We start from the raw sequence: 18,444 nt of genomic DNA, 5'->3' as shown, positions 1-18,444 counted from the left end.
GTGGAGGGCCCTGATCCGGCCAGGCCTCTGACTGCCGCCTTGCGTCCCCAGCGCCATGGGGGAGTGGACGTTCCTCGGCTCGCTGCTGGACCCCGTGCAGCTGCAGTTGCCGCTCGTGGGCCGCCTGTGGCTGGTGGTCATGCTGATCTTCCGCATCCTGGTGCTGGCCACGGTGGGCGAAGCCGTGTTCGAGGACGAGCAGCAGGAGTTCGTGTGCAACACGCTGCAGCCGGGCTGTCGCCAGACCTGCTACGACCGTGCCTTTCCGGTCTCCCACTACCGCTTCTGGGTCTTCCACATCCTGCTGCTCTCGGCGCCCCCGGTGCTGTTCATCATCTACTCCATGCACCAGGCCAGCAAGGAGCAGGCCGGCGCGGACGCCGAGGCCGGGCTGCCGTGTGCCCGGGGCCGCCCCGAGGGCCCGTGCGCGCCCTGCGCCCTGCGCGCCCACCGCGCGCGCCGCTGCTACCTGCTCAACGTGGCGCTGCGCCTGCTGGCCGAGCTGGCCTTCCTGGGCGGCCAGACGCTGCTCTACGGCTTCCGCGTGGCCCCGCGCTTCGCGTGCGCCGGCCCGCCGTGCCCGCACACGGTGGACTGCTTCGTGAGCCGGCCCACCGAGAAGACCGTCTTCGTGGTCTTCTACTTCGCCGTGGGGCTGCTCTCGGCGCTGCTCAGCCTGGCGGAGCTGGGCTACCTGCTCTGCAAGGGCCGCCCGCGCGCCGGGCGCTCTCGCCAGGCGGCCCAGCGCGACAACCGCTGCAACCGCGCGCACGAGGAGGCGCAGAAGCTGCTCCCGCCGCCGGGGCCGCCGCCAGCCCTGCCCTCCCGGCGCCCGGGCCCCGACCCCTACGCCCCGCCCGCCTATGCCCACCGGGCCGGCGACAGCGAGGGCGGCAGCGGCCGCAGCAAGGCGTCACTGGCCACTGTCCGCCAGGACCTGGCCATCTAGAAGCGGCCACTGCCTCGGGCGGAGGGTGAGGTCAGAGGCCAGACGCTGCCACCCTGGGCCTCACCGCAGAAGCGAGAAGTGGCTTCCGCAAGAACTGCTCGCAGGACTCGGCGTGAGCAGGAGACACGCGGGGGACATGGCCCGCAGGGCGCATCCACGTCCCTGGTGCTCCCGGCTAAGCCGGGTCAGAGAATGAACTAAGGCAGCTCCTCGATGCTCTGATCCAGGTGGAAAGGAAGGAGGCCAGGGGGGCTGAGAGAAAGTGAATGAGCCGAGGGCAGAGCAGAGTGGAAGGTGGAGGAGGTTCAGATGGTGACCTGGTTGTTTCACTGGGGACAAAAACAACTGTGATGCTATCCTCTGTGTGGGCTCTCCGTGCCTGTGTGCACATGTACACACATATGTGGTGTGAGCTGTGTGTGCACGTGCACATGTAAGACCTGTGTGAGCCCTTTGAGTGTGTGCATGCGTGTATGAACATGTACATCACGTGTGGGCTCTCTGTGTGCGCACACCTGTACATCCTGTGTGGGCTCTGCGCATGCACATCTGTGCACATGTCCATCCTGTGTGGGCTCTGTGTGCGCATGTGTATACCCCCTGTGAGTTGTGAGTATGTGCATGCACATGTACGCACTGTGTGAGCTGTGTCTATGTGTCATTTCTGATATGATGCTCTGTGTGGGTGGCCAGGACCCAGTGCCAGCAGTAGCCACAGTGGCTCCCTCCCTACCTGCAGGGGCATCACAGGAAAGTCTCCTGGGGGGGGTGGCGGGCAGGCCTCAGTCTGGTAGGCTTGTAGGCACCGCCCACACTCTGGACCTTGTGGCCTGGGCAGGGAGGTGGGCCCTCCCTTACATGGAGGTAGAGTTGGGGCCAGGGGTGGGGTCAGAGGGCAGGACTGTTTTCTAGCTTCACCCTCCTCACCCTGCTACTGTTCCCCCCAGTCTATAAACATGGTTAAGTCTCTTCCATCCTTAGAAGAAACCTCCCCCACAACGTGCTCCTGCAGCCACCACCCACTGCCCTCCTGGAGGGGCCGGGGGTTGGGGAGACAAGGAGCTGTCTACATGGCTGCCTCCTGGCTCCCTCGTCCTGTCTCTCCTCTGCCCCCATGTGGTTTCCTCCCTTACTGCCCCAGTGAGGCGGCTTACCATAAGATCACCAGGACCTAAGTGACAACACAGGGGCCACCATCTGACTGCACCCCTGGGGCTTTGTCTGACTCTGCTGAGCAGGCTGGCATGATTCACTCTGCCCAGTTTTCTGCTATGTCCCCAGCCCTTCCCTCTCTGTCCTCCTTTCCTGCCCTCCTCTTCCTCAGCTCTTCTGCCTATACTCCACAGGAGTACGGCCTGTACTCCTCCACGGCAGCCGGAGGGGTCTTTCTAAATAGCCCCCCTACTTACGCCCTTGGGTGTCCCGTCCTTAGGGTAAGTCCAGCACCTGAACGAGGCTTCTGAAGTCCTGCCCCATCCGGCCCGGCTTCGCAGGGCTCCAGCCCCATCACATCCGCTTCCCCCTGGCTTTTGTGCTCCAAACCATACTGAATGTTCTCTTCCTACCAAGCACAGTGGCCAATTTTGCTTCCAAGTGTTTAAATAAGCTGTTCCTTTGCCTGGAGCAGCCTCCCTCTCTGCAGCCCCACTCTCCCCTAGCTAACACCTACCTGCCTTTTGGTCTCACGTGGGAAGAAAATAGATGCTTTCCCTGACACCCTCCACCCCCAGGTCAGTGAATTCTGTGTCCACAGCCTGGACCCCTCCACGCAAACTCAGACGTAGATGTCCAGCTGTTGTCCAGACATATTCATTCAATAAATATTTGTTGTGCACGTGCTAGGGGCCAGGCAATGTTCGAGATCAGCACTAGTTCAGTAGAAATAGGATGTGAGCCACATGTAAGTTCAAGTTTTCCATCAGCCACATTAAAAAGTAAAAGGAAACAAGTGAAATTCATTTTAATAACATTTTTTAACCCAATATATCCAAAGTACTATTTCAACATTATAAAAAAGTATTAAGGAGATATTTTACATTCTTTGTTTTGTACTGTCTTTGAAATCTGGTATGTATTTTACACTTGGAGCACATCTCAATTTGGACCAGCCACATTTCTAAGACTCACTAGCCACGTGTGGTTAGTGGCTGCTGTATTGAACAGAGCAGATCTAGATATTGGGCTACAGTGGTGAACAAAACCTGCCTTACATTCTAGTGGGGAAGGCAGAAAATAAATGTAGAATGAGTTGCCAGATAGCGGTAAGAGGAAGGGGAGAGAGAGTGACATCCCTGGGGAGGGACACTGGAACAGAATGTAGCCATGAAGCTGTCTCCAGGAAGAGCATTCCAGGTGGAGGGAATGGCAAGTGCAAAGGCCCTGAGGCAGGAATAAGCTGGAGGTATTTGAGGCCAGCCAGGAGGCCAGTGTGGCCTGAGTGGCATGAGGGACGAGGTGGGAGTAGGGGATCACCAGCACCTCAAACGCAACCCCACCTTCCTTAGTTCTCCTCTCAGTTGCTGGTGTCTCCATCCACCCAGGTCACCTCCACCCGCTGTTGCCATAGCCCGTCCTCTGTCCACCTTCCACATCGCCCAATCACCTAGTCCTCCTGTTTTACCACCTTAGCATTTCCTCCCCCACTCTTCTCCACCCTTCAGAGGCTGCCCAGGGTAGCCCCGTCCTCAATGGCCTGGAGTACTCCCATAGCCTCTGCTCCAGCTCCCCCCCCCCCGCCCCAGTTCCAATCTGAACACCTCACTTGCTGGCTTGAAGTCCTTCACTCCCATCACCCTCGGGATCAATTCCAGCTCCTGAACGGGCCTGACCTGAGCCCGTCCTGGCCTCTACAGCCTCCCCTCTTCCACCATTCCAACCAAAAACTGAAATGGTTGAAACACAGAGCTGGTGACAGTTTCTGGTCACAAGAAGCTATTTATCCCCTCTGCGTCCCACCTGGCTGACTCTTCCCCTGAGAGATTTAGCTGAGAGGAGGTACCTCTTCCAGGACGGCCTCCAAGCCCTGCCCCAAGCCTGGTTAAATGCCTCTGCTCTGCGCCCCCATAGGCCTGAGGCAGACCCTGTCATTGCCCTCCCCAGGTCATATGCATCACCATCCTTGGAGAAGGATGGGGCCTGGGGCCGTGCAAAGCACACGTCAGCCCTTGGTGACCAAACTCCACAGCAGTGGTTCCCAACCAGGGGCAGTTTCGCCCCCCAGGGGACATTTGGCAATGTCTGCAGACATATTTGGTTGTCACAGCTGGAGAGGAGGTGCAACTAACATCCAGTGGGCAGAGGCCAGGGAGGCTGCTAAACATCCTACAATGCACAGGATGGCCCCACAACAAAGAATTCCCGAGCCCAAAATGTCACCTGTGCCGTGGTTGCGAAACTCTGCTCTACAGCCATGAACTGTGAACCACTGAGGGCAGCCTCAAGGCCCAGAGGGTCCCAGCAACAAAGGTACTACTCCAGGGGGCACTTCATAAATGTAGGGGCCGCCACTTTAGTTGTCACGACGAGGAGGACCGGCAGGGGCTAGGAATGCCAAGATGTCCTCCCACAATAAAGAATTGTCACGCGTGACTTTAGAATGTCCCACTGGACATTGACATAGTGAAAAACCTCTTTATAATTACCTGATCCCAAAACCTGACTGTTTTACATGTAAAACATTCAGGACTTAGTTTGAGGATTTTATTTTTTGCATGTTTTTATTATACATTGTCAGTTTTTATTTCAACATCCACCCATACTCTTTAACTTTCCTGGGTTTCTTGTACAGAATAGCTTCTGACCTTCTTTCTTCTTTTAAATACAAATGTATTCGTTAAAAGTAAAAGCGAGCATAAGCCTATGTCACATCTGCCGTATGATTGTGCCCAAACATGAACATATTGAAATTCATAGTACTTTCCCTTCATTTCTCCCTTACGATACAGCTGGGTTTTTTGTATGTTAAACTTGCTTTTCAGATTCATAAAGAAAGTGTTAGAATATAGTTACTAGAGGAAGAGAGCCTCTGTTCTCCAGCTCCCTCCAGCCCCGCCCGCAGATGGGGAGATAAGTGAGGAGCTGCCGCCACCTGGTGGCTGAAGTAGAAATGGCAGGTGGACCCTAGTGGAAGGAACTCTTCCTGCCCAGGCTCCCGGCTAACCCTCCCCAAACACAGCCTCCACTGCCACCTCCCTGGACCCCCCCCCGACTTCGGTGCTTGATGCTTCTTCAGGGGCTTCAGGGATCCAAGAGAGAGCCCTGTCTCAGAGGTAGGAGCCCTGAGTACTGGTCCCTGATCTGCCACTAACTTGCTGTGTGACCCTGGGCAAGGGCACTGCCCTCTCTGGGCCTTGATGTGTACTGTGAGGGGTGGCAGCACTGGTCTCTGAAGACCCTCGAGGCTTGCCATACTCGATCCTCTCAACCAGGAGCATCCAGGTTCTCCTGCAACCTGTCCTCTGTGCCTCCTCCCCTCAGAGTGACCTTAGTGGTGGGCAGGATAGCCCTTCTCTGGGGGCAGCAGGATAGGTGGCCTGGCTCCTAAGCTGCCATCCCAATCCTGAGTTCTTGTTAGGTTCTGATGAGCCCCTGACCCAGGTCTCCATGCCAACTGCCACTCCTGCCGTGAAGGTCGTGTCTGTGGTCACTCCAAAAACAGAACTCCTCTGCCACTAAGTGACCCCCTGCCAAACTCTGGCTCCCCAAGGGCTAGGGACTTCCTGAGGGCAGAGGCTGGCATCCTCCCTCAGAATGGGGGTCACCTGAAGGGGGGGCAGTCTCTCCCCTCCCCCCCCTACACTAGGGCTCCCTGACACGGGCTGTGTCAGACCCCAGAGAGGGCTTCCCAAGGGCGGACCTGTCTCCTTCTACAGGGTCTCCAAAGACCCCAGCACAAGGCCCCAAAGGCAGCATGGCCCCCAGTGCTCACACCTGACCCTCCCAGCCCCAGCCCCCTGCCCAGACACCGAGAGAAGGCGGCGAGGCAGCGAGGCTCTGAGGCACGTGTAGAATAAATATAACTTTATTCTTTACCCAGTAGATCTCAGTGGAAAGTCCAACAGTAACAGGTGCACCAGCGGGCTCTGGGAGGTGAGACCCCAACCCCAGGGCAAGGGGACAGGGCAGAGCCAGCTCCCCCAGCCCGGGGGTGTGGGGGGGATGGGGGGCCCCCTGTGGCCCGTCCTGCGGGGCAAGGAGGGGGCACGGGTGTGGGGTGGGGAGCAGGGGGCAGGCCAGGGAGATGGAGAAACTCAGGCCAAGTGTGTCTGTCGGCTCATCTGTCCGCTGTGTGTGTGTGTGTGTGTGTGTGTGTGTGTGTGTCGGGGGACCCCATGGGTGGTGCTGGTGGCTGTGAGGCTGGGGGGCAGGGGCAGCTCGGACCCCTCTGCCGGTGCCTTTACACTGGGGGCTGGAGGGCTTGATGACATGGGCCCTGACAGGGAGGAAGCTCTGCCCAGGACACGGGGCTGAGAGACACACGCAGGTATGTTCTGAGGGCCCCCTTGCTTTGCCCCGGCCCTGCCTCTCGCGGTGAGCCCCCTCCTTCTGGAGGCTGCCTGAAACTGTCCATACCCAGTGGTTAGGCAGAAGGAGAGGGCAGGCCTCGGAAAGTCAACACTTCACAGTTTTAAAGAGAAAACTGAGGAGAAAAAGGCTGGGGAGGAGGGCTAGGGGGGCACAGGGACATGGAGAGAGAGTGGGAGCCCCTTCTGAGCCGCTCCCTCCCCCAGGACCCACCCATCTCCAGCTCTGGATCCAGCTCCCCCCAATACACAGCACAGATTCCTTCAGTATAAATGTGCTTAAAATGAAAATTCTTATTAAAAAATCAAAACCAAAAAAAAAATTAAAATAAAAACAAAACCAGCGAGAATTAATACCTGGGGGCTGGTATGGCAGGGTATGTACAGGGGGAACCCCCCACCCCTGGCCCACCCCCTCTGTCACCAACCAAGGCAGGGGGGTTCCCCAACCGGGGGGCAATGGCTTGCGAGTTCGGAGGATGGGGGAGCCAGGTCCTGGCATTTGCTGGTGATGAAGATGTGGCGAGGTGGGCAGAGGGGTGTCTTGATGAACACAAGGCCCCCAGGCCCCATCCAGAGGCCCAGGACCAGGGGTCCTCACTCAGTTCACGGCCTTGCCCCTGAGGTCAGCCCAGGCTGCAGGAGCAGGCAGTCCATCGCAACCCGGACCTCTGTCCCAAGAGTCGCCGCCTCCTCCCTCCCATCCCCCAGGAAGGGAGGACAGGTAAGGGGCAGGGCTGGCGGGGGTCACACGGTTGGTAAAAAGGCAGAGAAAAGCCGGGGCGAGGGGCGAGGGCTGTGTCCACGGGGCGCGGGCATCACGGGGAGTGGGTGGGCGGGCTGCTTCTGTTTGAGCTGGGGCTGAGGCTGGGGCTACAGCTGCCGGGCGGGGGGGCCAGGCCGCCCCCATCCCGCCCCCCGCCCCCCGGCTGTCCGCTCAGAGTGTCCAGGCCCTCCGAGTTCTCCAGCATTTCCTGGATGAGAGGTGGCATGGAGCCCGGGATCTCCATCTTCAGCGTGATCACCCGCTCGGCCCCTGCAGGAAACGAGAGGCAGAGGTCACATGCCAGCCAACTCCCCCAGCCCCGCAAGCAACCGTGGCCCCAGGATGGCAAGTGAAGGGGGGGCTGGATCAATACTGCCCTTAGCAGCATCCCCTGTGCACTGAACTCGGGGCTCAGTTCTTTGACATAAGCCAGGTCTCGTGAGCCTCCAAGTCTGAGGGGCAGCGGGGCGAAATGGTTCCGAACTCGGGCTCTGGGATCAGACCGCCTGGGTTTGACACTGGGCCCCTCCTATGTGCTGTGTGCTATGGATTCTCCTATCGACACCTCAAATCAACTCTGTAAACACCATCATCATCCCCACTCCTCAGAGGGAAACCAAGGCTCAGAGCTATTAAGTGAGCTGCTCAAGGGCACACACCCACAGTCTGGCTCTAGAGCCATTCTCTGAAGTAGCACGCACAGGCAACACTGCCACCTCAGAGCTCACAGGCGGAAGGTCACCTGGGCACGGTGGGGTCCAGATGACTGGGGCCTCGTCCTGGGCACAAAGATGTAGGGTGTTGGCTCAGATGTGGGGGGACTGACCCTGGGCATGGACAGTGGGTCCTGGGGTCCTTGGGGCCCACCCCTGGCAGACACGCGGGACTTCCGTGCAGGTGTGGGAGCCTCACCCTTAGCACTGATGCTTCGCAAGTCCGTGATCTTCATGAGCATCTTGGGGAACATGTGGGGGCGGCTCGGCCTCCGTTTCCGCACGTAGACCTTCAGCGCCTCAAGCAGCGGCTCCTGCAGCATGTCCACCCTGTCTGGCTGCTCCAGGTCCTGCCGGTCTGAGGAAGCAGAGACGCCCCCTGAGCAGCTGCCCTGGCGAAGCGAGGAACACAGCTGCGCTCCCAACCTTGGCCACCGGGGGGCACACCTGCTCAGGCAAGGGGCTGAGCATCTCTGCTCCACACAGGGCAGTGGAAGGAGTCCGTCTGCTGCAAGAAAGGCCCTAAGAGGCTCTTAAATGTAAGCAAAGGGGAGCTGGGGATGGGGGTTGCCCAAAGCCTGCTCTGACAGCCCAGTTCATGGTGGTGGGACCCCCGAACACAGGCAGGGCCGTCCTCAGGCAAAGGAAGGATGCCCAGGCAGGTCTCCCAATCCCACCCATTATTCTGGACACCAACACCATAGGGCAGGAAACATGACAATAACATAATAGCAGCAGCCAACATTTACTAGGTCTTACACTGGACACACTGTGCCCTATTTATTACCACCTTAATCCTCCCATCAACTTTATAAGGTGATGACCAGTATTGCCCCCATTTTACAGAAACAGGACTCAGAGATGTTCAGCAACGTGCCCAAGGCCACAAGCTGGCCAGGATTTGAACCTGGGTGGTCTGACCCTCAAGCCTTCACTCTTAAGCCCCCTAGAAGGAGCAATGCCCGGAAATAGGGAACCAGACGTCAGGTCTCCACCACCTCTCCCTGGCTGTGTGGCAGCAGACCAGACTTTGCCCCTCTGGGACTCAGTTTCCCCCCTGAGAGTTTCTCCCCTTTCTGATCTGATTATCCCTGAGCTTCTCCCTGGGAGAGACTCCGGGGGCTGCACCACCAGACCCAGACCCCTGCCCACCTCCACAGATGAGGCAGATGGCGCTGAGCAGCCCAGTCTCAGCATCATCCATCTCCAGGGGCAGAAGCTGGTTGGCGAAGGCGAAGACCAGGTCCGTGAGGGGGCCGAAGCCAGCGTTGTGCATCTGGGTCCGGTTGAGGGTCAGCCCGTCCGAGAAGGTCATTGTGTCCTGCTCGGGCGTGTACCGCGTGCAGATCCGCAGGATCTGGGTGCAGAGGATGCTCGAGTTCAGGGACTGAGGGCATCCCTCCAGCACTGCCAGCACAGCATCCCCGCAGGACCACCTGGCAGGCAGCCCGACCACTGCCATCCCACAGAACCTTCTGCAGTGATGGAAACATTCTCCACCTGCACCATCCAATATAGCAGCCACCAGCCACACTGCAGCCATTGGGCACTTGAAACATGGCTGGTGCAACTGAGGAACTGAATTTAGTTTAATTTTAATTAACTAAAATTTAAATAGCCACACATGGCGAGTGGCTACTATATTGGACAGTGCAGATCCAGAGCATCCTGCCTCCATGCAGAGAATTTAGAGGGAAACTAGTAGTGCCAGGAGGGAAGGATCATAGTGGATTTATGCCTACAGTTCCCAGGACTGGGTACACAGAGCTTAATAAATGTCTATCGTCTCCAACTGGGTCCAAACCCTGACACTGCTTCCTGCATCCACGGCACGGGGGTGGGAAGCTGCCCGGAGACAGCACACTCTGCACCTCCCACCCCACCCCCTACGAGGAAGCAGCAGCCTGGTCACACCCCAGGTTCCCCACCCTGGAGGTGGCAAAGGGGGAACAGATGGGCTGAACCCGTCAGGGATGACAGGGCTTTAGCAGTCCCACTGCCCCCCATCATACCTCCAGCCCAGCCCACCCCTGGCCTGCAGTTCCCTGAACCCAGCTGGTCCCACACCAGCAGGCCTTCCACGTCTTGCTCCTAAGTTAGGGACACCCTCTCACGTGCTCCTTCTACAAAATGGCCCCTAGGTGCCACCTCCCCTGGGACGTCTTCCCTGGGGCCCAGCAGTTGTGGCTCTCTTCTGCAGGGAGGGGACAGCCCTCCCCCATCTCTAGACAGCATTTATCACAGTTTTGCAACCTCTGTTTACATATCTGTTGCCTCCACCAACAGAAGGTTTTCGAGAAAGGGGACAGTATTGTTTACCTCTGTTCCTGACAGCCAGCTCAAGGCCTGGCCTTACAAGGTCCTGAGTGAATCTTTATTACAGACATACACGGGAAAATGGTTGGCTGGATGGAAAGCTCAATGGAAAGACAGGGTGAGGGTGGATGGATGTGTGTACAGGTGAATGGGTGAACCAGTGCACATCCAGGTGCTGAGTGGCTAAGTGGATAGGTAGACAGGTAGATGAGTAGACAGGTGGACAGAGAAGGGAGAAGGGTGGATATGTGGGTGGGTGGGCATCTGGGTAGGTCGATTCCAGATGGATGTTTAGGAAGGCAGTTGAGTGGCAGGACATCCTCCAAGGACATGGAGGCAGTGCCCAGGTGGGCAGGGTGCAGACCCTCACCAGGATGTCCAGGCAGGCAGCCTTGAGGAGGGTGATCTGGTCGGCAATGGTGAGGGTGGTGAAGCCAGGCAGTTGCTTGGCGAACTCCACAGTCTTAATGATGCACTTGGTGGAGAGTTCACTGAACTTGTCCCAGAGGTCAATGTCCAGAGAGACACGCTGTTCCGAGCTGTTGTTCTGGGAGGACGGGGGAGAGTGAGGGCCTTCTCCTCACGGCACCCTTCTCGGCCTGGCTCCACCGCCCCCACAGGCCCGCCTCACTTCCTGAGAGCTCCTTGAGAGCAGGCACAGAAGGAGGGAGAAGAGGGGGAGGAGGAGAACGGAGGCCCAGGCAGGGCTGAGGACGGGCAAGCCTGGCAGAAGGGGTGCCCACAAGAGGCCCGTCCTGGGCCCCGTGGCACTGGGTGCACCCACCCCGCCAGGCCGGGAGCAGCCGTACCGTAGTGTATTTGCCCAGCTGGCAGAGGGCAGGGAAGGTCTCCTGGTGCGCTTTGCGCACCTTCTCGATGAGCTCCCCCACCTCTGGCGTCAGCGTGTAGCTCTCAGAGCACTCGGGCTTGGGCGCCTCCTTCTTCTTCTTGTTCCGGTCGTTCCTCACAGCTGTGGAGGGCACAGGCCTGGCCATTAGAGGGCAGGTGCGGGCATCAGCCCATCTCCACCCAAGCTCCTCCCATCAGACAGAGAGCTGCTGGCCACAGAGGTCACCCGGCAGAGGCACACACACGCAACTGTGCACACACACAAACGCACACATATGAGTGCACAGGCAGGCAAGGTGTCAACACACGGTCCATCCCTCCATGCCCACCTGACCCACAGGCCAAGTCCTGCCCAGGGCCCCCCAAGCACAGCACACGCGCCCCTCGGCCAGCCCGCTGTGCCCCACACTCCCACGCATCGACTCCGGCCCACGCTCCGGGTGGGAAAGTGTCCTGGGCTGGAAGCAAGTGTGCAGTGTTCCATCTGCGTGCTCTGCCTCCCCTGGCCCCCACTCCCTCTGCTTCCAGGAAGGACCCGCTCCTGCCTCCACTGGCCTCCAGCCCTCCTGGCAGCCGTGTCCCTGGGGGTCCCTGCGACTGGCTCCAAGCAGCTCCTCCAGCAGGCAAAAAGTAGGGTTCCCCAGCCGGATAGCGGGGGGCCGGGCAGGAGAATCTCTCGGCCCATTAGCCGGGGAGCTGACAAATCACCGGGGGCGCTGAGCCGCACACACCACTCGGCTTTAAAGAAGCGATGGGGTCGTTACCAGCCGATTATCCCAGACACACAATCACTCACAGGGCCAGTGGTGGTGGCTGCTGACGCTGGAGGAAGAGAGGGTGGGGGTGGGGGGCCCGGGGAGGGGGCAGCGGGGTGGGGGGCGCTGGCATAATTTGGAGATCACTCATGTCGATTCTGCAAATTCAATAAAGTGCAAGGGAGAGAAGAGAGAGGGAGAGTGGGGGGATAATTTGGGAAGAGAAAATTGCAGCTGTGACAAGACGTTTATCATTCGGAAGCTTTAATTCTATTGAAATGGCAGCTGCTCAGCTCGGGGGCACAGAGCAGCCAGAGAGGAGGAGGGAGGGAAAGGGGGAGTTGGTGGTGGGAGGGAGAGGGGGTCTCCACCCTGGTCCTTCTGCACTGGAAAGCTCTGGGAGCGGAAGGTGGCAGAAGCAGAGGGAGGAGGAAGTGCTGGGCCCCCATGGGAAGGGTCCCAGGCCTGCGGGTCCCAAGCTGTCACCCACTCAGCAGCGTGGAGCCACCACTTCCTGGGCTCCAGACACGGCAGCCCGTGTCTCCTGTGGCAGAAGGTGGCAGGGTGCTGCAGGGCCCCTCCTCTCCTGTCTGGGGCTCCTCACATCCCCCCTACATCCCCTCTCCACTTCCCTCTTCTACTGCCCTCCCCACAAAAGGCTAGAGGGTCCTGCAGCCCCCTCCCCCACCCCATCCCCCAAGGCCCAGGCTCCATGGCAACGGCCACGCAGACAAGGAGGCGTCTGTCAGCGTCATTTATCTCTGACATCATCAATCACCAGTCACCACGGCAACACCCATGATTCAACACAAGAGGGTCTCCCCGTCCATCCCTCCCTCCCTCTCTCCCTCCACTGGGCCTCAGCTGAGCCCAAACTGGAAACCCTGTTCCTCTGGGATCTGAGAAGTCCCAATTCTCTCTTCCAACTCCAGGTCCCAGGCTTCACCAGACAATGGCTTTTAGATCCCTGTGCCAGCCGCAACCCCACACAGACAGAAACACCAACCAGCACCCCTCAGCACGGGCCCTTACCCAAGATGCACAATCTGGGGGGACTCAGGTATGCCTCTGAGCCCCGCCCCAAAGCCAAGCAGGGCCTGGAAGCCAGCTGGCCAGGAGCAGACAGACACGCACACACGTGGGAGCACACACAGCCAGCCACGCACAAATGGGAAGAGCTGTCCACACACGGACATACAGCTGGCTAGATGCACAGACAGGTCGTGAGCCCGCTCACCACCCCGCGGGCGTGCAAGTGCACATCCACACACACCCACGCCCCTGCTCCACGGCCGTCCCACCCCGCAAGGCCAGCCCTCAGCCCCGTGGCACTCACACTCCCTGGACATGCCCACTTCCAGGCACTTCTGCAGCCGGCAGTACTGGCAGCGGTTCCGGGTCACCTTGTTGATGATGCAGCTCTTGTCCCGGTGACATGTGTACACCATGTTCTTCTGGATGCTGCGGCGGAAGAAGCCCTGGGTGTGGACGGAAGGGGTCAGGTCAGCCGCACCCACAGCAGGAGCAGTGCAGCCTGTGGCCCCAGCCCAGGGCAGACGGCCAGGCCAGCTGCTGCCCCCAAGCCTGTGGCCATCACCTACCTGAGCAGGCCAGATAAGGCGGGGAGAATGGTTCACCCACAAGGATACCCCCAAGAGAATTCCAGCACCTGCAACACTGCAGGTGGCAGGGGTCTTCCCTCAACCCCTACCCACACACCAGGCTTCCTCCCTCCTGGGGAAAAGGACCTCAGGGCTGCTGGAGAGTCAGGAAAAGGGGGACAAGGGGCCAAATGGGAGATGACAGAGCTCTGGAACCCACAGCCCTGGGCTCAGAGCACAGGAAGAGAAGGCAAGCAGGAAGAGGCCACAGAGGGACAGAGGCAGGCCGGCCAGAGAGATGGAAACGCACACACGCTCAGGAGCAAGGCAGCAGGTTCACATTCACCAACCAGGCAGACGTGCACGGACTAATCACAGGGAGACCCGGGCTGGTCAAGGGCTGCACACACGGGCTAACCAGCGAGACAGACAGACAGACCAGGGACAAACGGGAACAACCAGACAGGGCAGGCAGACACACACAGTCCAAGGCCTTGTGCTATGCCCTTGATCTCTGCCTCACACCTGGGGACAGCCACTCCACGCTATCCCAAGCATGTGCCCCAAGCCCCAAAGCTGTGCAGCTTCTGAGCCCCAATCTCTGAGGAAGAAACAGGTACAGAGGCTTGGGCTCCAGGGAGAGGAGGAGGAGAGGCCGTGCCCACAGCTGCGGGGAGGGTGGCAGCCACATCTGCACCCTGGAGCCTAACGTGCACACAGGTAAATCTAGCCAGCCACTGAGCAGCCCACAGCCTGGGGACCTGAAGGAGAGGCCAAGGCAGGGCGCCTGCTCCTGACTGCCTCCTGCCAGGCTGCCATGGCGAGGTTCAGGCAGGGCTGCAGGGGGCAGGCCTCGTGGGTCCCCAGCCAAGAGCCAGTTGGCAGCCAGCTCACCATGGCAACCTGGGCAGCGGCAGCAGAGTGGGTGTACGCCCTGCCAGCTGGAGGATGGAGACAGGGAAAGGAGCTTGGGCAGGAGAGGGACCTCTGGTTTGGGGGACCCCTGCTCATCTATGGGGGGTTTCTGCACGCCTCCTCTCCTCCAAGGCTGTTGCCACCTTCTGCATAGAAGAGCAGCAGCTTCAGGGACATCCCTCCACCAATGGCATACTCCCAGGGCATGGCAGTGGGGACATCCCATTTATCTAATCAGGACTGTCCTTCCCAATGACCCTCTCAACTCACCTTGCAGCCCTCACAGGCGCTGACCCCATAGTGGTAGCCTGAGGATTTGTCTTGACAGACAAAGCAAGGCTTATAGATGCGGGGCAGTGGGGGCGGCGAGGGAGGGCTGGGCACTATCTCTTCGGAACTGCTGCTCTGGGTCTCGATGGCTAGAGAGAAAAGAGGGAGGGGCGGTTAGAGACCCAGGTCGCCATCCTTAATACCGTGCCCACCCTGCCTCAGAGTCTCTCCCAGGAGCCTGGTCCAGCCTCACCACGGCTGCCAGGATTCAAACTCTGGGGCAGGGACACAGTCTCAGGACAGCAGGGGAATGAGGCTGCCAATGAAGCCGCCAGCACTCCATCACTCCTGGCTACTTCCCCAGGACCCCACCTTCAAAACCAGAAAGATCAGATGAATAAACTATCAGATTTGTCTATGGACATGGCTACACTGGGCAGTGGGGGCGGGAGTCAACCCGGTTCTAAAGCCCTGGCCCCTGGGCAGCCCAGCTCAATCTCCCCAAGTTAGGAAGGAGTTAAGGCCTGATGAGGAGGGAGGGAAGAGGACACAAGCTGGGGGCAGAGGAAACTGGGGTCAACAGGATATTCAAAGCCAGCCACTCCCCTACCCCCTCTGCTTCCGCTCCCCTCTCTACCCCCCCACCCGCCTCTGCCAGCAGCCACAGCCCCTCCTCCACCCAAACAATCCCCTGGCCAGGGACCCAAGGCAGGGTGTACAACGACTCCCAAATGTTGGGGCCAAGAGGCGGGGACTCCCTGAGATAAGCACGGGGACTCCCTAGAGACAGGGAAAAGAGTCCCTGTGGGCCCCGGAAGCCCACTGCTCTGGGTGCCCCGTCTGGGGGAAAGCAGCATGACAAAGGGGGTCTGTTCCCATCAATGCTCTGTCTGTCTGGCCTCAATACTACGTCCGGGTTACTACCCCCTCCCCTCCCGTTATTCAGCTCCAAGAGGGCAGCCAGGAGGGGTGACCCAGCCGGTAGGGGCAGCCCCCACTAGCCAAATCCTCCCCAGTGCCTGGCCCCATGCCGACCACCCCAGGCAGAACACAGCTGGGCTGGGTGGGGGCTGTCTGTGCCTAAAGCCGGGGCAGCTGGGGGTGTACCATGCTGGATGAGAACAATGACCAAGGCAACCCGTTTCCCAAGGGGCCACCCGACATCCTCCTAAGACCCCTGCCAAGTCCACCTGTCCAGGACCAAGGAGGGACAAGGATGCCTCCCTAAGTAGGTAGATCCCTACCTCCTCCCACACCCCAGGATCCTACCTAGTCTTACCCCAAACCCCAGCACACGAGGTAGTGTAATGCAAAGAGGCCCAAAGCTCCTGGCCCAAGCACCTTATAGCCATGAGTCACGTGGCCCCAAAATCCAGGCATGGAGAAAAGAAGTGCCTGGACACTGGGGGCTGGCTGCATGTTACCACCCTCCCCCCCTTACATGCAGACAAACCAGGGACTGCCAGGCGGTTGATGATGGGGAACCAGGCCAACGACCTTGGCAGGGCCTTCTTGGCTCTTAGTAGGGTCTGGGCACCACTTCCCTGGTCAGCCTGGCTGACCAGCACTGCTGTGGCCCCATGTCCCCGTCCCTGCCCAGAGACCAGCCTGCAGCAAAGGAACAGTAGATGCCCACACCCCCACCAGGCCCACAGACCCTTCACTGACCTCCCCCAGCCCTCTGCTCCTCACCCAACACCGAACTGCCCTGGCCTGGTTTTCCCCCACCTCACTCTCCCCAGGCCAGACAAGCAAATCAGACAGGCTAGAGGCCTGAGAACAGCTGCTGGGGGGTGGGGTGGGGGGCCTGGGTGAGGCCAGGAGGCAGAGGGGTGAGCCACAAAGGAGTCCTTTGTTGTGCTAACTTTTTCCAAGACGTAAAAGGAGTAACAATAGACAATCCAGACTGGGGGTGGGGAGGGGGTGTCAAGGACAAGGGGGCGTAGGGGGGACCGTGGCCTAGAATCCCAGTCAGCGTCCCAACAGGCAGAGGATGAAGGCCCTGACCTCCCCTGCCCTTCCCTCCCCACCCAGCCTTTGCCCAGGGCCCGCCTGCCCCAAGGCCCCACCTCCAAAATGGACCAGACAGGAGGGGAGAAAGCGCGGAGGGAGCTCTGGGGTACAGAGTCTGGTGGAGGGAGGGGAGGCGGGACGGTGAGATACACCGGATACTGGGATGAGGGACAGGCAGCTTTAAGGTCAGGAACTGACTGGAGGGGCAAAGGCCCATAGAAATTTGGAGCTAAGGCAAAGTCCAGAGGGCGTTTATGGAACTGAGAGAACGTGCTTTTTAAAATCATTTTTTGGCAGGATGGGGAGATGACTCGAAGTGGGGGCTACAGTTTGGGCTGGGTGAGGCTTCCTTTTGGCCCACTCCAAGCAGCTGGCTGCCTTTGAGACTGTAACACCCTCTGCACTCCCACTCCCACCCCATCCTCACCTGTCACCCAGGTAACAGCTTTGAGGTTTCCCAATGTGCCCTTTGAACCCAGAGCCCTGGCCCAGTCCTCACCTTCCCAGGCCTCCAGCCAGCAACCAGGGAAGCGTGGGGCACTCTGGGACCCTCACAGCCTCGCCAAGAGTTAGGACACAGCTTTAACTCTGCACACCCCACCTAAGGGGGAAGGACTGCCATGTCCAGGCCCCTCCCCGCTCACCTCCCTCCCCAGAGGCCTCAGCCCACAAATCTCTCCTCTTCCTGCAGAAGGACGAGGCTGGAGAAGCACCACACCTTCTCAGCTCAAAGGTCCAGCGCCCAGCGGAGGGCTGGAACCGGCTCAGGAAGCCAGGAGTCCCCTCTGCCAAGGTGCCCCTCCCCCGCTCCCCCTCGGGGCGGGCAGGAGGCCGCAGAGCGCTCCGGATTCCCCACGCCCCAGAGCCGTTCGCAGGCTCGCACAAGGGGCCGGTTTCCTGGAGGAGATCAGCAGGAAATCACCCGGGCCCCCGGCCAGCGGCTCCCCTCCCAATCCAGCTGGCGCCCGCTCCTCCGCAGCTCCCCTCGCAGTCCCTGGGGAGGGTTGGGGAGGGGGCGCAGGGCCCTCGGTGCCGCCCTTCCTCCTCCCCGGGTGAGGGTGGGGGTGGCGCTAGGGGTAGAACGGCGGAAGAAGGCCCCTAGCCCAGCAGCCGCCGATAAGCATCTCTCCCCATCCCCCCACTCCGGGCATCCACGTGCTTCACATTCTTGGACGTCTGGGAGCGGGCGGAGGCGTGAGCGGCAAGACTGGTGGGGGACAGACGGGGAGCCACATCCTGTGTACCCCTTGTCCTCTAGTGCCCCGAAGCGGGGCTCGGGGAGGGAGAGGCAAGGTCCCCAGGGCCCTGCAGGATCGAGGTCTCTTCCCCCAGCCAATCTGCTGTCTCTTCTCACCTTTCGTGGAGGTGGCAGGAGGGAGTGAGAACTGGGTGGCTGAGGGGGCTGGAGGGCTCCTGTCACCAGAGGACCTCCACACACACCAAGGGGTTCTTCCAATGCAGTGGTAGTGACCCTGGGTACTCTAGACAGGGTCAAGTCACCACCCCCAGCCTCCAGGTCCTCCTGTGCCTCAGAACAATCCCCACACCCACCCCTCCCAGCCCACAGCCTTGGGGCTGTGCCCACTCCTACCCTACCATCATATACCCACCTACACGCGGACTACAGGCACTGGGGAGCCCAGGCCTCTCACTCTCCCCCAACCCAGACAGGGTGTAGGGAACAGGCCTCCACTTCCCCACGGCCTGTGGGCTCCACTCTCCTCCTCCCCCTCCAGTTTGGGGCCAGGAAGAGCTGAGCCTCCCCCACCAGCGAA

The 18,444-nt window shown here is 59.8% G+C and overlaps 2 protein-coding genes across 5 annotated transcripts in view; one reads left to right on the top strand and one right to left on the bottom strand.

The window, feature by feature from the left end:
* Positions 1 to 949, top strand: GJD3 (gap junction protein delta 3). The gene has a single exon (XM_004434530.3). The coding sequence runs from the start codon at positions 56 to 58 to the stop codon at positions 947 to 949; it is 894 nt and encodes a 297-aa protein (XP_004434587.2). The 5' UTR covers positions 1 to 55.
* A 5,796-nt stretch (positions 950 to 6,745) lies between these two features.
* Positions 6,746 to 18,444, bottom strand: part of RARA (retinoic acid receptor alpha) — a 43,665-nt gene continuing 31,966 nt past the window's right edge. For all 4 annotated transcript variants that reach the window (XM_087441122.1, XM_004434532.2, XM_014790714.2 and 1 more), the window contains 7 exons: positions 14,657 to 14,805; positions 13,207 to 13,348; positions 11,076 to 11,236; positions 10,637 to 10,813; positions 9,103 to 9,307; positions 8,150 to 8,308; positions 6,746 to 7,507 (listed from right to left, as the gene is read on the bottom strand). In XM_087441122.1, the coding sequence (XP_087297248.1) occupies positions 7,290 to 7,507; positions 8,150 to 8,308; positions 9,103 to 9,307; positions 10,637 to 10,813; positions 11,076 to 11,236; positions 13,207 to 13,348; positions 14,657 to 14,805 (1,211 nt within the window). In that variant the 3' untranslated portion in view covers positions 6,746 to 7,289. The remainder of the gene's footprint in view (positions 7,508 to 8,149; positions 8,309 to 9,102; positions 9,308 to 10,636; positions 10,814 to 11,075; positions 11,237 to 13,206; positions 13,349 to 14,656; positions 14,806 to 18,444) is intronic.

The sequence above is a fragment of the Ceratotherium simum genome, chromosome 16, assembly GCF_057802395.1.
Source record: "Ceratotherium simum simum isolate JZ-2026a chromosome 16, ASM5780239v1, whole genome shotgun sequence".
Classification (NCBI taxonomy): Eukaryota; Metazoa; Chordata; class Mammalia; order Perissodactyla; family Rhinocerotidae; genus Ceratotherium; species Ceratotherium simum.
Note: the sequence above shows the minus strand (reverse complement) of the source record. Positions and strands in the feature narration are given on the sequence as shown.

Coding starts and splice junctions, on each gene's coding strand:
- GJD3 (XM_004434530.3), top strand. CDS start 56: ATGGGGGAGTGGACGTTCCTCGGCTCGCTGCTGGACCCCGTGCAGCTG.